The 22,723-nt window shown below is 40.5% G+C and overlaps 1 protein-coding gene across 1 annotated transcript in view; it reads right to left on the bottom strand.

Moving 5' to 3' along the window:
- LOC140464880 (uncharacterized) overlaps positions 1-20,742 on the bottom strand; it is a 37,821-nt gene extending 17,079 nt beyond the window's left edge. Inside the window, exons 1-4 of the mRNA XM_072560451.1 lie at positions 20,632-20,742; positions 12,844-14,004; positions 4,717-4,813; positions 1,585-1,827 (exon numbers count right to left, since the gene is read on the bottom strand). Coding sequence (XP_072416552.1) covers positions 1,585-1,827; positions 4,717-4,813; positions 12,844-13,984 — 1,481 coding nt within the window. The 5' untranslated portion in view covers positions 13,985-14,004; positions 20,632-20,742. The remainder of the gene's footprint in view (positions 1-1,584; positions 1,828-4,716; positions 4,814-12,843; positions 14,005-20,631) is intronic.
- Positions 20,743-22,723: the final 1,981 nt, after the last annotated feature.

The following is a 22,723-nucleotide window of genomic DNA, read 5'->3' as shown; positions in this document are numbered from 1 at the left end:
AATTGAAGTACTAAAGAAATGCAGGGGCTGCAGGGAGTGAATTATAAACTATATCCTTAGCAATTATTCAGCAAGTTAACATACTGTTAACTTAAAGGTAAATTGTTACATCAATAATTTCAAAAGTTCTGTACACTAATGATTTCAATAATTAACATTTCCAGAAAAGAGGAGCCAATTTCCCTGTAGCATATATCATCATTAGCTGCTGTGATAAATTATGTCTGAGTCAGAATCAGAATTTTTGACTTAATGACATGTTAAAAAGCTTATATTATTCTGTGACAGCAGATACAATAACCACCCAATTAGCTGAAATGAGGCCACCAAATCTTGCAAGTGCAATTCTTGACAGTTGCTGAACAGGCCTGATTTAGAACCGGACTCATTCAGGCTAATTAATCTGGGGAAGGTTGAACAATCAAACCATTTTTATTTATGTAACTTGAGAGAAGATGATTTCTGAAGTATAACTGTACTAGTTAGTGATATCACTGCAGTGCTGTTCCTACTGAAGTTTGTGCACAAATATGTACAAGGTCTGGCTACTTTCAAAGTAGATTTTAGGCCTAAATTCTTCTAACAGATCAGATACAGAGAAGGACAAAATGAATCTCATTGTTTAAAAAGGGGGTAATGTTAACTTTGCATTAATGTTGCAAAATAGGTGATAACACACCTGAAGTTTAAAGATAGAAATTGCACACAATGTCTTCAAAACTGTACGTACATGTGAAAACCTACACTGTGCTTTTAGATGGCATCCCCATTAGATGAAAAATAGGAACAGAAAAAGTAATTTTTTTTGAGGAATGCCTTAAGTGAAACAATGCAAAGCATGGCATTTTGAGAAATCAATATTATTGTGATTAAAAGTTTTTGAAAATTTTTAAAATTATACTTCCATTGTACAGGTATCTCCGATTTAACGTGAGCTCTTTAATGCAATTTGAAGAACTTACTTAAACAGTGTGTTTTAGCACGGGTTCTGAACACTGTTGTTGATTTTCTAGTACACATACTCACCAAGAAGCACTATGGATATCACCACAAGCCATGCACCAGCAACCATGCTTATCAAGAGGCATTGCACATGGAATAGTCAAAAAGATGTGGCTCGTGGAGAAGGAGAAGCATAGGGCCTTAAGGAGGAGTTCCAAAGATTAAAAACCCAGGCAGTCAGCAGCTCTCACATAAATGATAGGCAAAGGGAGGCCAAGGAGGAAAACAGTGACAAGAGACCTTACGATTCAAGAGGAAATACTAAAATTCGCAGGTCTAGGTGAGAGAGACTCGGAACTTTAAGCCTGAAGATTTTAAATTACAGACTTATGAATTACAGACCGATGTATGTCAGTGGAGATGGGATGGTAGGACTTAGAGGAGGACATAAGGACAGCTTAGATTTGGAACTGTTGGGTTCTGTGGAGCAAGGGAACTCGAGGCCAGGAGGAAGAATGGGAGAAACCATGACCTAAGAAAATAAAAATGCAGGTAAGTATGTCTGAAATATCCCCTATGTTTCAAGAGACAATAAATGCTTTTTAAAGGCCCTTAGTATTTCATAGTATGGTAAGTTAATACCTGGTACAAATACTGCAGTCAAATTCTTTATTTGGCTTTTTTGACTTATTTTGAGGCTCCTTCTTCACGTGCTGTTTATTTGTTGAATCATTTTCATGTTCTCTCCTTTTTTCCTTTGCCATCTGATGGACATGTCTGTGATGTTTATTCATCTGCCTTCTATACTTGAATGTCCGTCCACAAAACTGGCAGAGAAAAGGTCTTGCTTCGTTATGCCTCGCCATATGTTCCTTCAGTTCAACTCTGACAAAAGCAGAAAATAATTCCATCTCATGCTGCAAAAAAAGAAGCACATCACCCTGCTCATACTTATATTGCTATACTTTGAACAGATTTACAGTTCATTGAAGTATAAGGTCCAACGATTGAACATAAAGCTTATTAAAAATTGGATTCACTCTAGAAAAACATTAATTTTCTCTCCAGTTTTTTGTCTCTGTTCTGCCGAAAGACATACATCCTTGGTATGATATGGTTCCACAGATAGTCTATTACCCCTCATACCACTGTCTGAACGTTGTTGAGAAATTAATATTATCTGAGGCAGTTAGGATTAGGCAGGCAGATAAAATCTTCGAGGCAACAAGGTCTCTAATGCTCCACTTGTACCTGCCCTTCTGAGATGGTAGAAAGGGGAGGGGGGACTCTTTGTTAAATATACAGATCCTACTCCCCATGGCTTTATTAGCATCTGACTACTGTTTAAACTGTGTTTCTGAGCAGGGAAGCCATTGTAACTTTCTCAGGAGGTCAAATCTGTAGAAGAGCCAGAATCAGTAGAGACCCAAAGAAGTTGATCTCTTAAATAATCCCTATGTGGGCCGATGGAGTTTATGGGGTTTTACTTAAATTTCAGTCTAGGATTTCTTGTGCCAAATAAGCAGGTTACAGCCCTTGAGATTTGACACTGAGTGCAAAAACTTCCAGCTATAACCTTTGCCCCAATTTCTTTCCTGTTTTTAGGCAGTTACTGTTTGCAATGATTATGCTTCTCTGTACATCTTCTCTGGATTCATCTTTTACTGCAAGTCCTCATTTAATGTTGTGGATGCTTTCCTGAAAATCCCAACCTTGAGTCAATGTGAAAGTCAGACTTGGGAAATTTCTTACCAAATTACCAAAAAGCAGGTTCAAATGAGGCACCAAATATGAATCGCACTGTGCATTCCCAACTGAAATAAATCGCAAGACAAAATGCACCATTGAACATACAATGAAATAAATACATACAGTTGCCTTCCATCCAATTAGAGGTTTCTCCCTTCGTTCCCCTACCTTTATACTTACTTAAAGCCTTCTACATTTCTAACTTTTTCCAGTTTTGATGAAAGGTCTTTGGTCTGTAACAATAACGCTGTCTTTCTCCCTTTACGATGCAGCACAACCCATTCAAAGTACCCAGCATTTTCTGTTTTTATTTAAAACAGGAATCGTGTTTTACACGTGTTGAGAATGCATTTTATAAACGATAGAAATAGGTGCATTTTCATGGGCAATATTATCTTCCCTGATATTTGCTTCTGACATGCGGAGTGGTATTGACTGCTCTTTTGGCTGTAGGTCTTGTGTGATGGCTCATGTTGCCTCGTTTTAATTGCAGTACATTAAGCTGATTTTACTGCAATTAAAAAATAGGCATCAAATGCCTTGAAATAGTTGTAAAACACATACAACATAGAACAATACAGCGCAGAACAGGCCCTTTGGCCCTTGATGTTATGCCGACCTGTGAACTAATCTAAGCCAATCCCCCTACATTATCCCACCATCATCCATGTGTTTATCCAAGACTACATTTTAATTTTATTGGACCATAAATTGAAATGGTACTTGGACTGCTACAACTGAAATAAAGTGAGGATTTCAGATGCTGGAAATTGGAGGCGAAAAGTGTGGTGCTGGAAAAGCACAGCAAGTCAGGCAGCATCCGAGGAGCAAGAGAATCGACGTTTTGGGCATAAGCTGTTCATCAGGAATGTATTCCTGATGGAGGGCGTATGCCCAAAACACCGATTCTCCTGCTCCTCAGATGCTCCCTGACCTGCTGTGCTTGTCCAGCATCACACTTTTCAACAGTTATAACTGAAATACCAGGACAATTTAAAAAATATGAAGTGCTGCATATATTGAGTTGTAAAAGGAGAATTTGAAATTGAATGGCTGAAAGAATCTTTTGAGTTAAGGAAATTCTGAGTTGCAACACCCTCTGATTGGTTGAGCTGCAGCTTGTTGAAAAGTGCCAAAAGCTACAGAGGAGGAGAAATATTCAGTCTGCAGACAGAAAACACCCACCTCTCCCACTCTCTCACCATGTGGGGAAAAGACAGAAAAAACAAGAAAGCTTAAAAGAAAGGATTCATACAAGACTTGAGTGCATCAGATCAACTATTGAATCAAAGGATGACTTTCACCATTCACACAACAGAGGGTCATCATTGCTGAAATCAAAAGAGAAATTTTGATCTTGAGAATTTTATTAACTATGTCTATATTTTTTTTCCAACCGCAGTACGTTGGAAACAGTTTTCTTTTGTCTATCTTAATTGTGAATGTGTGTGCTCGTGTATTTGGGGTTTTGAAGTTTAAGTATAGTTTAAGTTGCATTGTAGATTAGAAATCTTTTATTTTCACTGCTGTTGTCCAAATTAAGTATGTTACAATACAGTTATTTTTCTATTACTGACAAAACCTAATATGAATTTGTCCCAAACATCAGTTAGCAAATTGGTCATCTTGACTGGTCTCATTGGAAGTTTATACATTTATACATCTGTGATGGCTTGCGGAATGGGGCACAACTATTGGTATATGCTTCCCAGTCATGTCTCGACATAGTATATAGCACTTTGAATGGCAGAAAGGAAATGCAGAAAATGTTTTATGACCACTGTCAAACCGTATCAGGATTCGAGCAGTATTTAAATTGTACTATTAAACAAATGGGAACATGAGATTTTCATTGCAAAAGATCTTGCTTTTTGGGAACATCAAATTATTAGGAAAATGGGAAGCTTTGGCACATGCTTTACTGGTAGTTTAACTATGTAATCAATTCTTCCACAATCTCCATTCCGTTCCTGGCTCAGGAGTAAGGAAAATCTAGTTACACTATTAAGTATATGAAACACTTACGTTCTGAAGAATCTCTTGCCACAATCAGTACATCCATGTGGCTTAATACTATTGTCATGGTTGCATAGATGTTTATAAACCTTGGTCCATACTTCATCTAATGAAAAATAACGAAAACACAGTTTGTTGTAAATCATTACAGTGCTTATACTTTGATCAATATCTTAAATGTGAAGGCAATGCTATTCTGAGGGATAGGAAAGTATTTCTGCTTAGTACAAGGAAAATACGTGTGGTCATATAAATAGCTATGCACCTTTTTCTCTAAAGCCTTTGTGCTGAGGAGCGGTTCTCAGTGAGAGTAGGCAATTTAAGTGGTGTTACTGCTTAGAGGAGGAAGGTATCCATGATTCCTGTGTCTCATCACTGTCTGGCAATTCTAATTTGATTCGTGAATGTTTGGGCAGGGTGGATTGCAATGGCATCCACAGTTCTGTCTGTCTGTTATAGTTCATCGAGGAGTTATAATAACTTGAATGTAGCACTACAGGATAGCAGTGCTACATTTTAAATGTGGCAATTGTACCATCCTCCACAACATCCTCTGACAGCTCATTCCATATACGTACCACCCTCTGCGTGAAAAAGTTGCCACTTAGGTCTCTTTTATATCTTTCCCCTCTCATCCTAAACCTATGCCCTCTAGTTCTGGACTCTCCGACCCAGGGAAAAGACTTTGCCTACTTATCCTATCCATGCCCCTCATGATTTTGTAAACCTCTATAAGGTCACCCTTCAACCTCCGACGCTGCAGGGAAAATAGCCCCAGCCTGTTCAGCCTCTTCCTATAGCTCAAATCCTCCAACCTTGGCAACATCCTTGCAAAATCTTTTCTGAACCCTTTCAAGTTTCACAACATCCTTCTGATAGGAAGGAGACCAGAATTGCACGCAATATTCCAACAGTGGCCTAACCATGTCCTGTACAGCCGCAACATGACCTCCCAACTGCTGTACTCAATACTCTGACCAATAAAGGAAAGCATACCAAACGCCTTCTTCACTATCCTATCTACCTGCAACTCCACTTTCAAGGAGCTATGAACCTGCACTCCAAGGTCTCCTTGTTCAGCAACACTCCCATTATACCATTAAAAGTGTATAAGTCCTGCTAAGATTTGCTTTCCCAAAATGCAGCACCTCACATTTATCTGAATTAAACTCCATCTGCCACTTCTCAGCCCATTAGCCCATCTGGTCCAGATCCTGTTGTAAAATGAGGTAATCTTCTTCGCTGTCCACTACACCTTTGGCGTCATCTGCAAACTTACTAACTGTACCTCTTATGCTCACATCCAAATCATTTATATAAATGACAAAGAGTAGTGGACCCAGCACCAATCCTTGTGGCACTCCATTGGTCACAGGCCTCCAGTCTGAAAAACAACCCTCTGTCTTCTACCTTTGAGCCAGTTATGTATTCAAATGGCTAGCTCTCCCTGTATTGTGTGAGATCTAACCTTGCTAACCAGTCTCCCATGGGGAACCTTGTCGAATGCCTTACTGAAGTCCATATAGATCACATCTATCGCTCTGCCCTCATCAATCCTCTTTGTTACTTCTTCAAAAAACTCAATCAAGTTTGTGAGACATGATTTCCCAAGCACAAAGCTATGTTTACTATCCTTAATCAGTCCTTGCCTTTCCAAATACATGGACATCCTGTCCCTCAGGATTCCCTCCAACAACTTGCCCACCACCGGTCTATAGTTCCCTGGCTTGTCCTTGCTGCCCTTCTTAAACAGTGGCACCATGTTAGCCAACCTCCAGTCTTCCGGCACCTCACCTGTGACTATCGATGATACAAATATCTCAGCAAGAGGCCCAGCAATCACTTCTCTAGCTTCCCACAGAGTTCTAGGGTACACCTGATCAGGTCCTGGGGATTTATCCACTTTTATGCATTTCAAGACATCCAGCACTTCCTCTTCTGTAATATGGACATTTTGAAAGGTGTCACTATCTATTTCCCTACAGTCTATATCTTCCATATCCTTTTCCACAGTAAATACTGATGCAAAAAAGTCTTTTAGTATCTCCCCTATTTTCTGAGGCTCCACACAAAGGCTGCCTTGCTGATCTTTGAGGGCCCTATTCTCTCCCTAGTTACCCTTTTGTCCTTAATATATTTGTAAAAACCCTTTGGATTCTCCTTAATTCTATTTGCCAAAGCTATTTCATGTCCCCTTTTTGCTCTCCTGATTTCCCTCTTAAGTATACTCCTACTGCCTTTATACTCTAAGGATTCACTCGATCTATCCTGTTTATACCTGACATATGCTTCCTTCTTTTTCTTAACCAAACCCTCAATTTCTTTAGTCATCCAGCATTCCCTATACTACCAGCCTTTCCTTTCACCCTAACAGGAATATACTTTCTCTGGATTCTCGTTATCTCATTCCTGAAGGCTTCCCATTTTCCAGCCGTCCCTTTACTTGTGAACATCCGCCTCCCAAACAGCTTTCGAAAGTTCTTGCCTAAAACCGTCAAAATTGGCTTTTCTCTAATTTAGAACACCAACTTTTAGACTGGTCTATCCTTTTCCATCACTATTTTAAATCTAATGGAATTATGGTCGCTGACCCCAAAGTGCTCCCCCACTGACACCTCAGTCACCTGCCCTGCCTTATTTCCCAAGAGTAGGTCACGTTTTGCACCTTCTCTAGTGGGTACATCCACATACTGAATCAGAAAATTGTCATGTACGCACTTAACAAATTCCTCTCCATCTAAACCCTTAACACTATGGCAGTCCCAGTTAATGTTTGGAAAGTTAAAATCCCTTACCATAACCACACTAATATTCTTACAGATACCTGAGATCTCCTTACAAGTTTGTTTTTCAATTTCCCTCTGACTATTAGGGGGTCTATAATACAATCTCAATAAATTGATCATCCTTTTCTTATTTCTCATTTCCACCCAAATAACTTCCCTTGATGTGTTTCCAGGAATATCCTCCCTCAGCACAGCTGTAATGCTATCCCTTATCAAAAACGCCACTCTTCCTCCTCTCTTGCCTCCCTTTCTATACTTCCTGTAGCATTTATATAATTTATTTTATGACGGCAGGATTTTCCTAAAACTTTTTCACCCAATTAAGGCACTGTTGGAATTTAGGCAAATACTGTATAGCAAAGTCCCATAATGAACCAAATGACAACATAATTTCTTTTTAGAGACGTTGATTGAGAGATAAATACTGATCAGAGCTGTACTTCTTTTCAAACTGCGGCATGAGATCCTTTACATCCAAGGTGGCAGACAGAATTTCTGTTTAAAAAGCCCATCCAAATGCCAGCATCTCTGACAGTGTAGCATTTCCTCAGTACCACACTGCAGTGTACACTGTACTCAAGTCCCTGGAATGATCTTGAATTCATGACCTTTTGATTTAGGTGGAAGTGTTATCCACAGAGCTAAGGTCATTGGCCCCACTTGCATATTGTTGGTCATATTAAAATAGACAACTTTTGTAGCACTAGATATTAAATTAACTTACACAGTATTTAACTTGGGCAGTACCACAGCATGTTGCTGTCCCACGGATTTGTTAACTGCATGTCAATTGTGGTCAACTATATGCAGATGGTGAGCACACTGGTTGTTACGTAAACACATATAAGGAGAAAGTTCCTGACCCTTTTGTAGCTGACAGCAAGAACTTGTAATATTTCACTGTATGAATAAATCTAAACTGAATATACAGGTTGTGGTTTTAACAATGGCCATCAGGAGTTTAATTTGATATAGCACCCGCATCTCATTATTAATTCTTTTGGCAGATGTAAATATAGACTAAGGCAAGATGCTATATCCTAGCAAACCAGAAAAATAAAGCCAAGTGAATCATTACAAAATCATTTGGAAATCTTTTAGTTATGGAATGATTTTCATTGACCCAGACAGAACAGTCTGAATTCACTATTACGCAATGCATAATTAACAAAAACAAAGCAGAAATATAAACTGGGCAGCAGTAGAACAGGATAACTGATCAGAAGTACAGCTCAAATTGTTGCCATTGTGACAATCTGGCAATGTTCAAACCATACTTTCTTGAATGTATGAACTTATTTTCTCACAAAGAAATTTAAAAATACTATTGCAATGCTGTGAAGTAAAAATTGAACTTCTAAGGTACAAATAATCTGCTCCTATTTTTTGTGTTTCCAATACAATATTATACTGGCATCCCATTGGTGAATTTATATTCTGAGAAAGACATTGAACAGTAAAATGAGGTTTAAGATTTTTTTAAAAGGAGAAAGTGAGGACTGCAGATGCTGGAGATTATAGCTGATAAAGTGCCTATGTTTGAAACATTGACTCTCCTGTTCCTCGGATGCTGCCTGACCTGCTGTGCTTCTCCAACTATGATTTTTTTTTAAAGTGTTGGCAGGACTGAAATGTAATATTTTTCCACGATCCAAAAGTTGATGGTGAACTATCAACTTTAAAAAAAGCAAGACCCAACAATTATCTAGCTTATATTATTTCTAGGTGATCTTAACTGTCATTGCTCAAGCTAGAAGTTCCAAGTTTGAGTCCCACCACAGGACTTGATTACTAAGGAAACTGAGCTCACAGCCCAGCCAGAGAGGTTGCATATTAACTTGCAAACCCTTCAAACTCTCGCCAAGACAGACAATAAGAGCAAAAGCGAATCGTGGTTAGCAATGTTATGGAAAGAAATTGGAGCCTCTGCTACGACTGTCCAGAACTCCAGGCCACAACATGCACATAAAAACATATGTTTCCGCAGCAATGTAGAATTCTTAGGGAGCCAGGTAGCTTGAAGACCGGTGTGTACCAACTCAGCGCCAATATGACTTGAATATATTTTAAACAAGAGTTGCATTGGACCTGAAGTGCTAACTCTATCTCTTTCCACAATCCTGCTGATTTTTTTCCAGCTATACTTCTTTTTATCCTGCTTTCTATAAATGCTCCATTCTCAGTTTCTCCCCATCTTTGTCAGAATGATTGTTAGTACAATGGCTCAAAGAATCTTTGATATCAATTTGTTCTCTCCACCTAGCTGGGCTATGAATGTTTTGGCAATTCTTTGTATTCTCCTTTTCAACCACCTCTTTCTCTATTCACACTGTCAGTGTCTCATGGACCTCACTTTTTCTTGTGTGATACTTCCTATCATCTGTTTACATCATTTCGGTCATTGGCCTATTTCTATTTGTATATGCAGTAAACCACAGAAATATAGAAAAGTTATAAACGAATAATGGCTTTTTAGCCCATCATGTGATTTGGCATCTACTTCTTTTTCTCAGCTCCTCTTCTACCAGGTTCTGTTTCATTTTAAAATCTACTCATTAATAACTATTTCCAGTTTTGATGAAGATCCTAACCAGAAACACTTAGAGTAATTTATCTGTTGTCTTTTGTTTCCAGCTTTTTCTGTTTCAACTCTGGATTTTCAACTTCTGCAATACTTTTCATCAGTGTTTAAGGCTGCATTTCCAGCTTATTCCAGACTGTGGGCACTATGATTTGTTTTACTGCTTTCATGAAGAACATTATGATGTGTGAGATCTTTTGCACAACCATTCTCTTCCCCGTTCCCACACCCCTCACCAATGCTGAAGAATTGTCCTATGGGTCTTTACTGTTTTCTGGTTGCGCAGGCACATGACCAAGCTTTATTTAGAAATGTGGATTATATGTTGAGGAGCCAGAGAGAAGAAAGAAGGCTGCAAAAATCAAAGTCTAGTGCTGCGCCCACATGTGTGCATTTCTCAACAAGAATTACTGGAAAGCGAGCAGCAGAGGAATCTTTACTGCTTTCAAATACTGAGGTCAATTGTAGCTACCCAATTACTACTCTAGCTGAGATAAGTGATTAGACACCAGACAGGCACCAAACTAGGAAGCATCTGACCTAAAAGTTGAGTTTCAAAGCTTAAAATCTGTTTACCCATTGAATACTCAAAATAATTCAAAAGATAGTAAAGAAATTCAAAGCATCTGAGTCACAATGACTTATTGAAATATTGTGAAGAGATATTCTCCAAGCACTATCACTTACAAAATTGGAAGCTCATATTTTTAAGAACAGGCTTCAGTACCGTTTCATCAGAAGCAATGAATAAAACACATTTAATATGTCAGTATATAAAGTCTAGATGATGGCTGACTGCAAATAAAATGCAATGAGTTAGAGAGTTTTTGCCAGTTTTCTGAGGAGAGAGGAGCCACAGAAAATGGGGGAGATACTAAATGAATATTTTGGATCAGTATTTACTGTGGAAAAGGATATGGAAGATATAGACTGTAGGGAAATAGATGGTGACATCTTGCAAAATGTCCAGATTTCAGAGGACGAAGTGCTGGATGTGTTGAATCAGTTAAAGGTGGATAAATCCCCAGGATCTGATCAGGTGTATCCGAAAACTCTGTGGGAAGCTAGAGAAGTGATTGCTGGGCCTCTTGCTGAGATACTTGTATCATCGATAGTCACAGGTGAGGTGCCGGAAGACTGGAGGTTGGTAAACGTGGTACCACTGTTTAAGAAGGGCGGTAACGACAAGCCAGGGAACTATAGACCGGTGAGCCTGACCTCGGTGATGGGCAAGTTGTTGGAGGGAATCCTGAGGGACAGGATGTACATGTATTTGGAAAGGCAAGGATTGATTTGGGATCATCAACATGGCTTTGTGCGTGGGAAATCATGTCTCGCAAACTTGATTGAGGTTTTTGAAGAAGTAACAAAGAAGATTGATGATGGCAGAGCGGTAGATGTGATCTATATAGACTTCAGTAAGGCGTTCGACAAAGTTCACCATGGGAAACTGATTAGCAAGGTTAGATCTCATGGAATACAGGGAGAACTAGCCATGTGGATACAGAACTGGCTCAAAGGTAGAAGACAGAGGGTGGTGGTGGAGGGTTGTTTTTCAGACTGGAGGCCTGTGACCAGTGGAGTGCCACAAGATTCAGTGCTGGGCCCTCTACTTTTTGTCATTTACATAAACGATTTGGATGCGAGCATAAGAGATAGAGTTAGTAAGTTTGCAGATGACACCAAAATTGGAGGTGTAGTGGACAGCGAAGAGGTTTACCTCAGATTACAATAGGATCTGGATCATATGGGCCAAAGGGGTGAGAAGTGGCAGATGGAGTTTAATTCAGATAAATGCGAGGTGCTGCATTTTGGGAAAGCAAATCTTAGCAGGACTTAATGGTATAATGGGAGTTGCTGAACAAGGAGACCTTGGAGTGCAGGTTCATAGCTCCTTGAAAGTGGAGTCGCAGGTAGATAGGATAGTGAAGAAGGCGTATGGTATGCTTTCCTTTATTGGTCAGAGTATTGAGTACAGGGATTGGGAACTGAAAATGTGTTGCTGGAAAAGCGCAGCAGGTCAGGCAGCATCCAAGGAACAGGAGAATCGACGTTTCGGGCATCAGCCCTTCTTTAGGAATTTTAACCTACTGCGAATCCTCTTACAAGGATGCCTTCCTTGAAGAAGGTCTCTTCCTCCCCCTACAAAAATTTTAACCAACAGGAGTTGGGAAGTCATGTTGCGGCTGTACAGGACATTGGTTAGGCCACTGTTGGAATATTGCGTGCAATTCTGGTCTCCTTCCTATCGGAAAGATGTTGTGAAACTTGAAAGGGTTCAGAAAAGATTTACAAGGATGTTGCCAGGATTGGAGGATCTGAGCTACAGGGAGAGGCTGAACAGGCTGGGGCTGTTTTCCCTGGAGCGTTGGAGGCTGACCTTAGAGAGGTTTACAAAATTATGAGGGGCATGGATAGGATAAATAGACAAAGTCTTTTTCCTGGGATCAGGGAGTCCAGAACTAGAGGGCATAGGTTTAGGGTGAGAAGGTAAAGATATAAAAGAGACCTAAGGGGCAACTTTTTCACGCAGAGGGTGGTACGTGTATGGAATGAGCTGCCAGAGGATGTGGTGGAGGCTGGTACAATTGAAACATTTAAGAGGCATTTGGATGTGTATATGAATAGGAAGGGTTTGGAGGGATATGGGCCGGGTACTGGCAGGTGGGACTAGATTGGGTTGGGATATCTGGTCGACATGGACAGGTTGGACCAAAGGTCTGATTCCATGCTGTACATCTCTATGACTCTACGAATGAATAAGCCTACCTGTAAAGTCACACTCTGTACACTTAAAAACGTCTTCATAATGGCAAGCAGAATGCATATCTCTCACATGCTCAGAAGAATAGAAGGATGGGCACTTTGAACAGTAGAACAGGCCTGGCTTTTGTTGATGGGTGACTTCATGCAGTTTCCAATCATTCCGCTTGGTGAAACCCTTCTTGCAAACTGAGCAACTGTAGCTCAAGCTTTTGGGATTGTGGCCCTTGAGGTGCTGTTCCATCAAGGTCCACTCAGTCATGCAGGAGCTGCAGTACATGCATTTAAAACCTGTACCACGATCATGACAGTTCAAGTGAAGGTTATAAATATCTTTTGACTTAAAGACTAGTTTGCACATCTTGCAAATATAACATTTATTTTTCAAGCCAGTTTGAGAGTTACCAGCATTATTGGAATGTCGGTTTTCACTCCGCTTTTTCTTACTGAGATGCCTTTGCTTCTTCAGAATGATATGATCATCATTGGTTTCCATGTTCATTGTATGAGTTTTATTACTGTTGGATATTCGGCAAAGGCCTAGTGACATAAGGTGTTCTGACTGAGCTTCCTCATCATCCTCAGGCACAGCTGTCCCAATGGACCCTGGTACCACAGAGTGAGGTCCATCCAACTGAAAAGGTGTAGACTCCACTTCAAACAGTGTACTGACCTCACATGCATCAGCAGAGTGAAGATTATCATTGTGCCCTCCCAGTCCCATTTCACAGGACACTGGGCTAATGTTGTGAAACATTCTGTACATAGGAAGAAGAAATGACATCCTCTCCAGATTATCCACAATAATGTCCTCAGCCACTTTACTTTCAGTGTCAATTTCTACATCAGTACTGTATGAGGAGTCATGTTCTGTGTGACATGTGCTCATCACTTTCTTTGAAAACTGATCATTTCTTTTGGGTTTATGAAGGTTTTCAACATGAGAGTTCATTTTGACCTTCAGGCTACTGGTGAATGTGCAGATTTTACATCTGTAAACTTCGACAAGGAATATTTCCACAAAGTCTTTAAACTGGTTCTCAATGTCTTCCATATTCCTTACACATAAACTGCACGTGGTAGTCTCTTCTGACAAATGTAAAGTCACTGGTGGAATGTTCTGGTACACAAATTTAGCTTCATTCATCTTCTTTAAAATGATAGTATCTGCAAATACAGAACACAAATTGAAATGGCAAACTGTAAAAGCCTCCACAAGTCTAGTTGTCACTGCTGTGTAAATCCTTCATCAAAGTTTATGATGTGGAAAATTGTCGAATATAGCTTTTAAAATACAATTCGTGAAGGAAAATATATTAAACAAACAATTAACTTTGCATTTTTTGATTATGAAGTTAGATTATGATATTAGTTATAGTGGCGGCTAAAAATGAGGCAATTAAATAAATCAAAATGGCAAAGCAATCAGGGATTGAAATTCCTTGTGTCAATAACTTCAGCAAGGATGCTGGCACGATTACAGGATGAGGTTTTCCATTATTAATCACAATGAATTTATCTTTGGAATTAACTAGATCTTATTTTTCTTTTATCCTACACTCAAAGTATGGTGCATGGTGTAAAGCTGTATATTTCCTTGGTTTATGAAACTTTCAGGATTAGAAAATGTGGGTTACATAGGTTGCTCTTCTGTATATTCGTCATCATAAAGACAAACTTAGATCCCAATACTGATTTAAAATCATGCATGTAAAGATCATGGCAGACATTTCCTTTCATGCCAGTGCCACAACCTAGGGTCAATACAGTTGGAGCCTGGTTACTGATGCTTGCAAAAGATGGAGAGTGTGAAGATAAAATCCAATACCAGGGTCCTGTGCGTAAACAACAGGAGACTACAATAGGAGGAGGGATGACTTGGCTAAAGTAGACTGGAAACAAAGACTTTATGGTGGGACAGCTGACGAACAGCGGAGGACTTTTAAAGCAAAAGTATATTCCAGTGAAAATGAAGGACTATAAGAAAAGGGGTATTCTGCCATGGGCGTCTAACGATATAAAGGAGGCTATCAATTTGAAAGGGAAGGCATACAAAGTGGCCAAGATCAGCAGAAAATTAGAAGATTGGGAAAGCTTATAAAGGTCAACAGAAAGCCGCAAAAAGAGCTACAAAGAAAAGTAAGATAGAACATGAGAAAAAACTAGCACAGAATATAAAGACAGATACCAAAGGTTTCTATAAATATATAAAATGAAGAAGAGTGACTAAAGTAAACAATGGTCCTTTAGAGGATGAGAAGTGGCATTTAGTCATGGGATATGATGAAATGGCCAAGGCATTGAATAGGTATTTTGTGTCGGTGTTCACAGTGGAGGACACTAATAACATACCAAAGAGACTAAGATAGGTGATGACCTGGAAACAGTCATTATTACAGAAGAGGTAGTGGTGGGCAAGCAAATGGATCTAAAGATAGACAAGTCCCCTGGCCCTGCTGGAATGCATCCCAGGGTATTAAAAGAGATGGCGGGAGAAATAACAAGTGCACTTGTGGTAATTTTTTCAAACTTTGCAGGACAGATTGGGACAGTTTGCTGGACAGTTCCAACATATTGGGAAACAGCAAATGTGAAGCCACTGTTTAAAAAGGGCAGTAGACAAAAAAAAGGGGAATTATAGACTGGTTAGCTTAACTCCTGTCGTGAGGAAGATGCTTGAGTCTATCATTAAGGAGGAAATAACAAGGAATCTAGATAGAAATTGTCCTGTTAGACAGATGCAGCATGAATTCATGAAGGGCAGGTCATGGTTAACTAATCTTTTGGAATTCTATGAAGACATTATCAGCACGGTGGGCAACAGGGACCCAGTGGATGTGATGTACCTAGATTTCCAAAAGGCCTTCAACAAGGTGACACACAAGAAGCTGCTACATAAGATAAGGATACATGGCGCAATGGGTAAAGTATTAGCACAGACAAAGGTTGACTAACAAGAAGCAAAGAGTAGTGATTAGGAGTGCTATTCTGGCTGGAAATCAGTAACTAGTGGCATGCCACAGGGATCAGTGTTGGGAACACAATTATTCACAATTTATATAGATGATTTGGAGTTGTGGACATGTGTAGTGTGTCAAAGTTTGCAGATGACACTAAGATGGGTGGCAGAGCAAAGTGTGCAGAGGACTGTGAAACTTTGCAGAGGAACACAGATACTTTAAGTGAGTGGGCAAAGGTCTGGCAGATGAAATACAATGTTAATCAATGTGAAATCATCCATTTTGGTAGGAATAACAGGAAAAAAGGACTATTACTTGAATGGTACAAAGTTATAGCATGCTGCTGTGCACAGGGGGCTGGGTGTCCTAACGCATGAATCACATGGTCTGTAGGTACAACAGGTAATTAGGAAGGCAAATCGACTCTTGTCCTTCATTGCTAAAGGGATTGAGTTAAAAGCAGGGAGGTTATGTTGCAGCTGTATAGGGTGTGGCCACACCTGGAGTACTGCATGCAGTTTTTGTCTCCTTATTTGAGAAAGGATGCACTGTCACTGGAGGGGGTGCAGAGTAGATTCACTAGGTTGATTCTGGGAGTTGGTGGGGTTGGCTTATGAGGAGAGACTGAGTAGACTGGGACCATATTCATTGGAATTTAGAAGAATGAGGGGGGAATCAAACAGATAAAATTATGAAGGGGATAGATAGGATAGACGTAGATAGGATGTTTCCACTGGCAGGTGAAACTAGTAAAAGAGGGCATAGCCTCAAAATTAGGGGGAGCAGGTTTAGGACTGAACTGAGAAAGAACCTCTTCACCCAGAGGGTTGTGAATCTATGGAACTCCCTGCCCAGTGAAGTAGTTGATGCTACTTCAGTAAAAGTTTTTAAAGCTAAGATAGATTTTTTTTGAACCATGAAAGGATTAAGGGTGATAGTGAGAGGGCGAGTAAGTGGAGCTAAGGCCATGAAAAGATCAGCCATGATCTTATTGAATGGCAGAGCAGGCTCAAAGAGTCAGATGACCTACTCCTGCTCCTAGTTCTTATGTTCTGCCAGACCCTTATTATCATTCGCAACACTATACAAGATGCATTACTGATAAAAGGATTCACAGTTCAATTTATAACTTCAGTACAACCTGTGGTCAAGGTGACACAATATTTATGGTTTATGACATAATTTTAACAATAACTGTTCCAAGGGACAAACAGAGAGTTAAAACAGAAATAATGTTTTTGTCATTGAAGTAACAGGGTTGAGTCATTTCAAGTATTCAGACCTTCCTCTTGAAATCCTAATTTTACTCCTGGTGGTAACATGTATCATATAATCTGTGAACATATAACAGGACTCATAGATGGGAGGTTGTGGGCAGTGGCAGTGTTTCTATCATATAGTGTGGGTTCAAGTCAGACCTTTTTTTTAAAACTTATTCACTCCTGGGACATTGCTGATCGGCCATCCCTGGCTGTTCTTGAGAAGGTATGGTGAGCTGCCTTCTTGAACTGCTGCAGTCCACATGTTGCAGGTTAACCCAAAATGCCCTTAGGCAGGAAATTCCAGGATTTTGACCCAGAGACAATGAAGGAACAGTGATATATTTCCACATCAGGATGGTGAGTGGCTTGAAGGGGAATTTGCAGTTGATAATGTTCCCATTTATCCGCTCCCTTTGTCCTTCCAGACGGAAGTGGCTATGGATTTAGAAGGAACTGTCTGAGAATCTTTGCTGAATTTTTGTAGTGCATTTTGTAAATACACACTGCTGTACTGAGAGACGGTGGTGACAGTGTGAATGTGGTGCTATTCAAGTGGGCTTCTTTGTCCTGAATGGTGCAAAGCTTCTTGAGTATTGTTGAAGCTGAACCCAGCTAGGCAAATAGGGAGTATTTCATCATATTCTTGACTTGTACTTTGAGGAATCAGGAGATGAGTTACTCCCTGCAGTATTCCTAGCCCCTGACCTGCTGTTGTAGTTACTATGTTTATGTGGAGAGTCCAGTTGAATTTCTGGTCAGTGGTAATCGCAAGGATGTTGATAGAGGGGATTCACTGAGGGCAACACCACTGAATCTCAAGGGGCGGTGGTTGGATTGTCTCTGATTGGAGATGATCATTCCCTGGCATTTGTGTGGCATGGAAATTACTTGCCGCTTGTCAGCCCAAGCCGGAATATTGTCCACATTTTATTACATTTGAACATTGACTGATTCATATCTGAGGAGTTGCAAATGGTGCTGCACAGTATGCAATTTTCAGCAATCATCCTTATTATGGAGGGCATGTAATTGGTGCAGCAGCTAAACACAGTTGGGCCTAGGACACTAACCTGAGCAATTCCTGCAGAGTTGCCCTGCAGGTGAAATGACTGGTCTCCAAAAGCTACAACCATCTTCCTGCATGTCAGGTATGTTATGGACTAGACCAGACCACTGAAAACATTCTTAAGCAGGCAGCCCACACCATAATTTTGCAATTTATTTCAGTAAGTGTACAGTGAAAATTACCCAGGTAGCTAGGTTGACTACCAGGTTTTAAAAGAGACAAAAATTTATTCACAGAATTATACAATGAAACACAAAGAACAGAATAAAGAAACCCTACAGAAATCAGTCTATCCAAACTAGACTTAATTTTGCTGTTCCGAATATACACAACAGTCCCAATAAGCAAACCCTCTAGAAACACAGCTAAAAAATGGAACAAATGCTTACAGGTTGAAGTTAGAAGGGCAGAGAGAGAGAGAGAGAGAGAGAGAAAGAGTTTGTTTCCACACAGCTCACTGTTGAACTCGCAACAGATCTGGACTGAACTAAACTGCTCAGCTCGAGAGATGACCACTCCCCTTTCATTATACAGATCACTTCTAAAACATGACGACTTTGGCCTTAAGTCTCAGCTATTTACATATAAACAAAAAGACCTTTCAATACCCTTTAACCTCTCTAACAAACCAGACTATTCGGAACCGAGAGCAGTTTATTACCCCTCTGGAAAAAACACCAAGGACATAGTAACCTTGAGAAAAGAAACCAGCTTTGTGACACGTTTAACTCCAACAAACAGAGATTTTTGCCCCAATACCCACTGATTTCAGTTTTGCTAGGGCTCCTCCATGATAAAAGGTGTTACTCTCCCTCCACCTCTGGAATTCAGCTCTTTTGTCCATGTTTGAACCAAGGCTATAATGAGGTCAAGAGCTGAATGGTCCTGGCAGAACCCAAACTGGGTGTCACTGATCAGGTTGTATCTGAGCAGGAACCCATCACTTTACTGAATATCAAAAATAAACTGATGAGGCAGTAATTGGCCAGGATGGATTTGTCTTTCTTTTTATGTACAGGACATACTTGGACAGTTTTCCACATTGTCAGTAGATGCCAGTGTTGTAACTGTACTGGAAGAGCTTGGCTAGGGGAGCGTGAAGTTCCAGAGCACAAGTCTTCAGTACTATCGCTGAAATGTTGTCAGAGCCCATAGTCGCTGTAGCATCCAGTGCCTCCAACCATTTCATGATATCAAGTTGAGTCAATTGAAATGACTGAAGTCTGGGATCTATAATCATAGAACCCCTACACTGTGAAAAGAAGCCATTTAGCCCATCAAGACTGGATCAACCATCTAAACAGCATCCCACCCAGATCCAGCACCACCCCAATCCCTGTAAACCTGATTTATTATGGCTAACCTACCTAGTGTATACAGCTCTGGACACTTGGGGCAATTTACCATGGCTAATCCACCTAATCTGCACATCCTTGGACTGAGGGAGAAAACCTGGAGGAAACTCACACAGACACAGAGAGAATGTATAAACTCCCCAAAGACAGTCACCCAAGGATGGAATCAAATCAAGGTTCCCTGATGCTGTGAGACAGCAGTGCTAACTATGCCACTAGTGCTGGGGACTACTGCAGGAGACTGAGATGGATCATCCACTTGGCACTTCTGGCCGAAGATTACTGTGAATGCTTCAACTTTAACTTTTCACATTGATGTGCTCAGCTCTTCCATCACTGAGGATGGGAATACTTGCGCAGCATCCTTTTCCAGTGAATTATTAATTGCCCACCACCATTCACGACTACGTGCTGCAGGACTGCACAGCTCAGATCTGATCTGTTGCTTGAGGGATTACGTAGTGGTCTATCATTTGTTGCTTATGCTGTTTGGCATGCAAGAAGTCCTGTCCGGTAGCTTCACCAGGTTGAAACCTCATTTTTAGGTATGTTTGGTGCTGCTCCTGCACACATACCTCCCTGCACTCTCCATTTAACCAAGGTTTGATGGTAATGGTTGAATGGGGGAATATGTCAGGTCATGAGGTTGCAGATTGTGTTGGGAGACACGATATCCCACAGCACCTCATAGGTGTCCAGTCTTGAGTTACTGCATCTGTTCGAAGTCTACCACACTTAGCATAGTGACAGTGCCACACGACAGAATGGAGGGTTGGCTGTGACATAACATGCCTGAGCAGATTGATGAAAAATATTTTTAATAATATTTTTCCTGTGCAAAGAGACTGGAGTTCTACTGCACGACCTGGTGTAATGATATGCTGAAAAAAAGGTCTGTGACCCTTAGTGAAAAAAGCTGGCCTGCAATGCCAACATATTTAAACATAAACATTTGGAAAATAGCTGTGCTTACAGTAACATAAGAGAGTGATGCAGATATTAAGCAGCACTCCCAGCAACAAAACATCTGGAAAACTACCAGTAACCAGGGCAACAGGAAATGCTGACCCTCGCACCCCAGAGATGGATAAAGGAAGATCATAAGATAGCAGTTTAAATTCTTGTCGACAATCAGCTTATGGATTACAGACCTCAGGTAGAATCTATCGTCATGAAACGGAAACTTTCCACATTGACACTTGCTCCGCTTGGACCAACGATAAATCAGACAGCATCACCCTCTCCCACTGAACTGCCGGAAGCTGAGCCTGGCGCATGCGCTCTGGTGGATTGTTGGTCGGTGACGTCACCAACCCACGGCAAGGACTTCAAGTCCCAGAATGCAACCGTACTAGACCTAACGACGTCACAGATCTGACGTCTTCCCTCCCCAACCCCCACCACCCAAAAGTCAGGACATATGCAAAGAGACTGATTCTGCAATAACTTGGTTTATAACTTTTTGGTGAGCTCGAGTAATAAACAACTACATTGATTTCTGTAAACAGTTGTGCGGTGTTTGCTTTTGTTAAGATAACTGCAAATCTTTTCCTTCAGAATCCCAACATTTTTCCAGACTATTCAGGAATGATTTTAGGAAATACAATTGCACACAATGTGGCACAGTAATTTGGATCTTTTAGAGGGTTCTTGTAGTGCAATGGTAGTGCCCCTACCAGAAGACATGGGTTCAAATCCCATCCTCTCAAAAGATGTTGTAATAACATCTCTAGGTGGTATAGTGGTTCAGTGGTTTGCACTGCTGCCTTACAGTACCAAGGAGCTGGGTTCAGTTCCTACCTCAGGCGACTATCTGTGTGGAGTTTGTACATTCTCCCTGTGTCTGTGTGGGTTTCCTCTCTGTGCACTAGTTTCTTCCCACAATACAAAGATTTGCAGGTCAGGTGAATTGGCCATGCTAAATTGCACCTACTGATCGGTGTGTTAAATGGGGGTTACGCTTCAGAGGGTCAGTGTGGACTTGTTGGGCCAAAGACACCGTTTCCATACTAATCTTTCTAAGCAGGCTGATTAGGAAAATATTTGGAATTGTCTTCAGACAGAAATGGAACAGAGCATGTCAATTTAGCAACTCAAGCCTGCTGTATTTCAGGGCTAATCTGCAGCCCAATTACATACATTACATTACATCTCATCAAGGCACTGCACAGCTGCAGTAAAGCTTCTCCTTTAATTTCATTTATCATGCAACAAATGACATTACATTTGCATTCCCAATCACTTGCTATAACTGAACAGTAACTCTTTGTGATTCTACAGCCAGGACACCCAGATTCATCTAAACTACCCAGATGCGGTTCCTTTCAATACACTATACTGCTTTTGTATTCTTCCTGCCAAAGTGGACCAGTTCATATTCATGGAATCCCTACAGTGCAGAAAGAGGACATTAGGCGCATCAAGTCTGCACTGGTCCTCCAAAGAACATCCCACCCAGAACCAGTTCCTAAACTATCTCCATAACCGCGCATTAACCATGGCTAATCTACCATATCCCTGGATACCACAGACAATTTGGTGTAGCCATTCAAGTTAACCTGCACATCTTTGGACTGTGGGAGAAAACCAGAGCACCATGTAGACATAGAGCGAATGTGCAAATTCCACACAGACAACCTGGGTCCCTGGTGTTGTGAGGCAGCAATGCTAATGACTAAGCCACCAACCTGCTCCCATTTTATATTTTCTCACAATATACTTCATCCAATAAATTTTTGCTCATTTACCATCTGTCTTTGTGCCTTTGTATAATCTTCAACTCCTGATGACTGGAGTTTTTCAGACTGGAAGTCTTCGACTAGTGGAGTACCACAAGGAACGGTGCTGGGTCCACGACTTTTCATCACTTATGTAAATGATTTGGATGTGAACATAAGAGGTATAGTTAGTAAGTTTGCACATGACACTAAAATTGGAGGTGTACTGGACAGCAAAGGTTATCTCAGTTTACAACGGGATCTTGATCAGATGGGCTAATGGGCTGAGGAGTGGCAGATGGAGTTTAATTTAGATAAATGTGAGGTGCTGCATTTTGGGAAAGCAAATCTTAGCAGGACTTATACACTTAATGGTAAGGTCCTAAGGGAGTGTTGCTGAATGAAGAGACCTTGGAATGCAGGTTCATAACTCCTTGAAAGTGGAATCACGGGTAGATAGGACAGTGAAGAAAGCATTTGGTATGCTTTCCTTTATTGGTCAGAGTATTGAGTACAAGAATTGGGA

The sequence above is a fragment of the Chiloscyllium punctatum genome, chromosome 41, assembly GCF_047496795.1.
Source record: "Chiloscyllium punctatum isolate Juve2018m chromosome 41, sChiPun1.3, whole genome shotgun sequence".
NCBI classification, from domain to species: domain Eukaryota; kingdom Metazoa; phylum Chordata; class Chondrichthyes; order Orectolobiformes; family Hemiscylliidae; genus Chiloscyllium; species Chiloscyllium punctatum.
The sequence above is the reverse complement of the archived record's forward strand: the minus strand, read 5'-3'. Positions and strand labels throughout refer to the sequence as shown.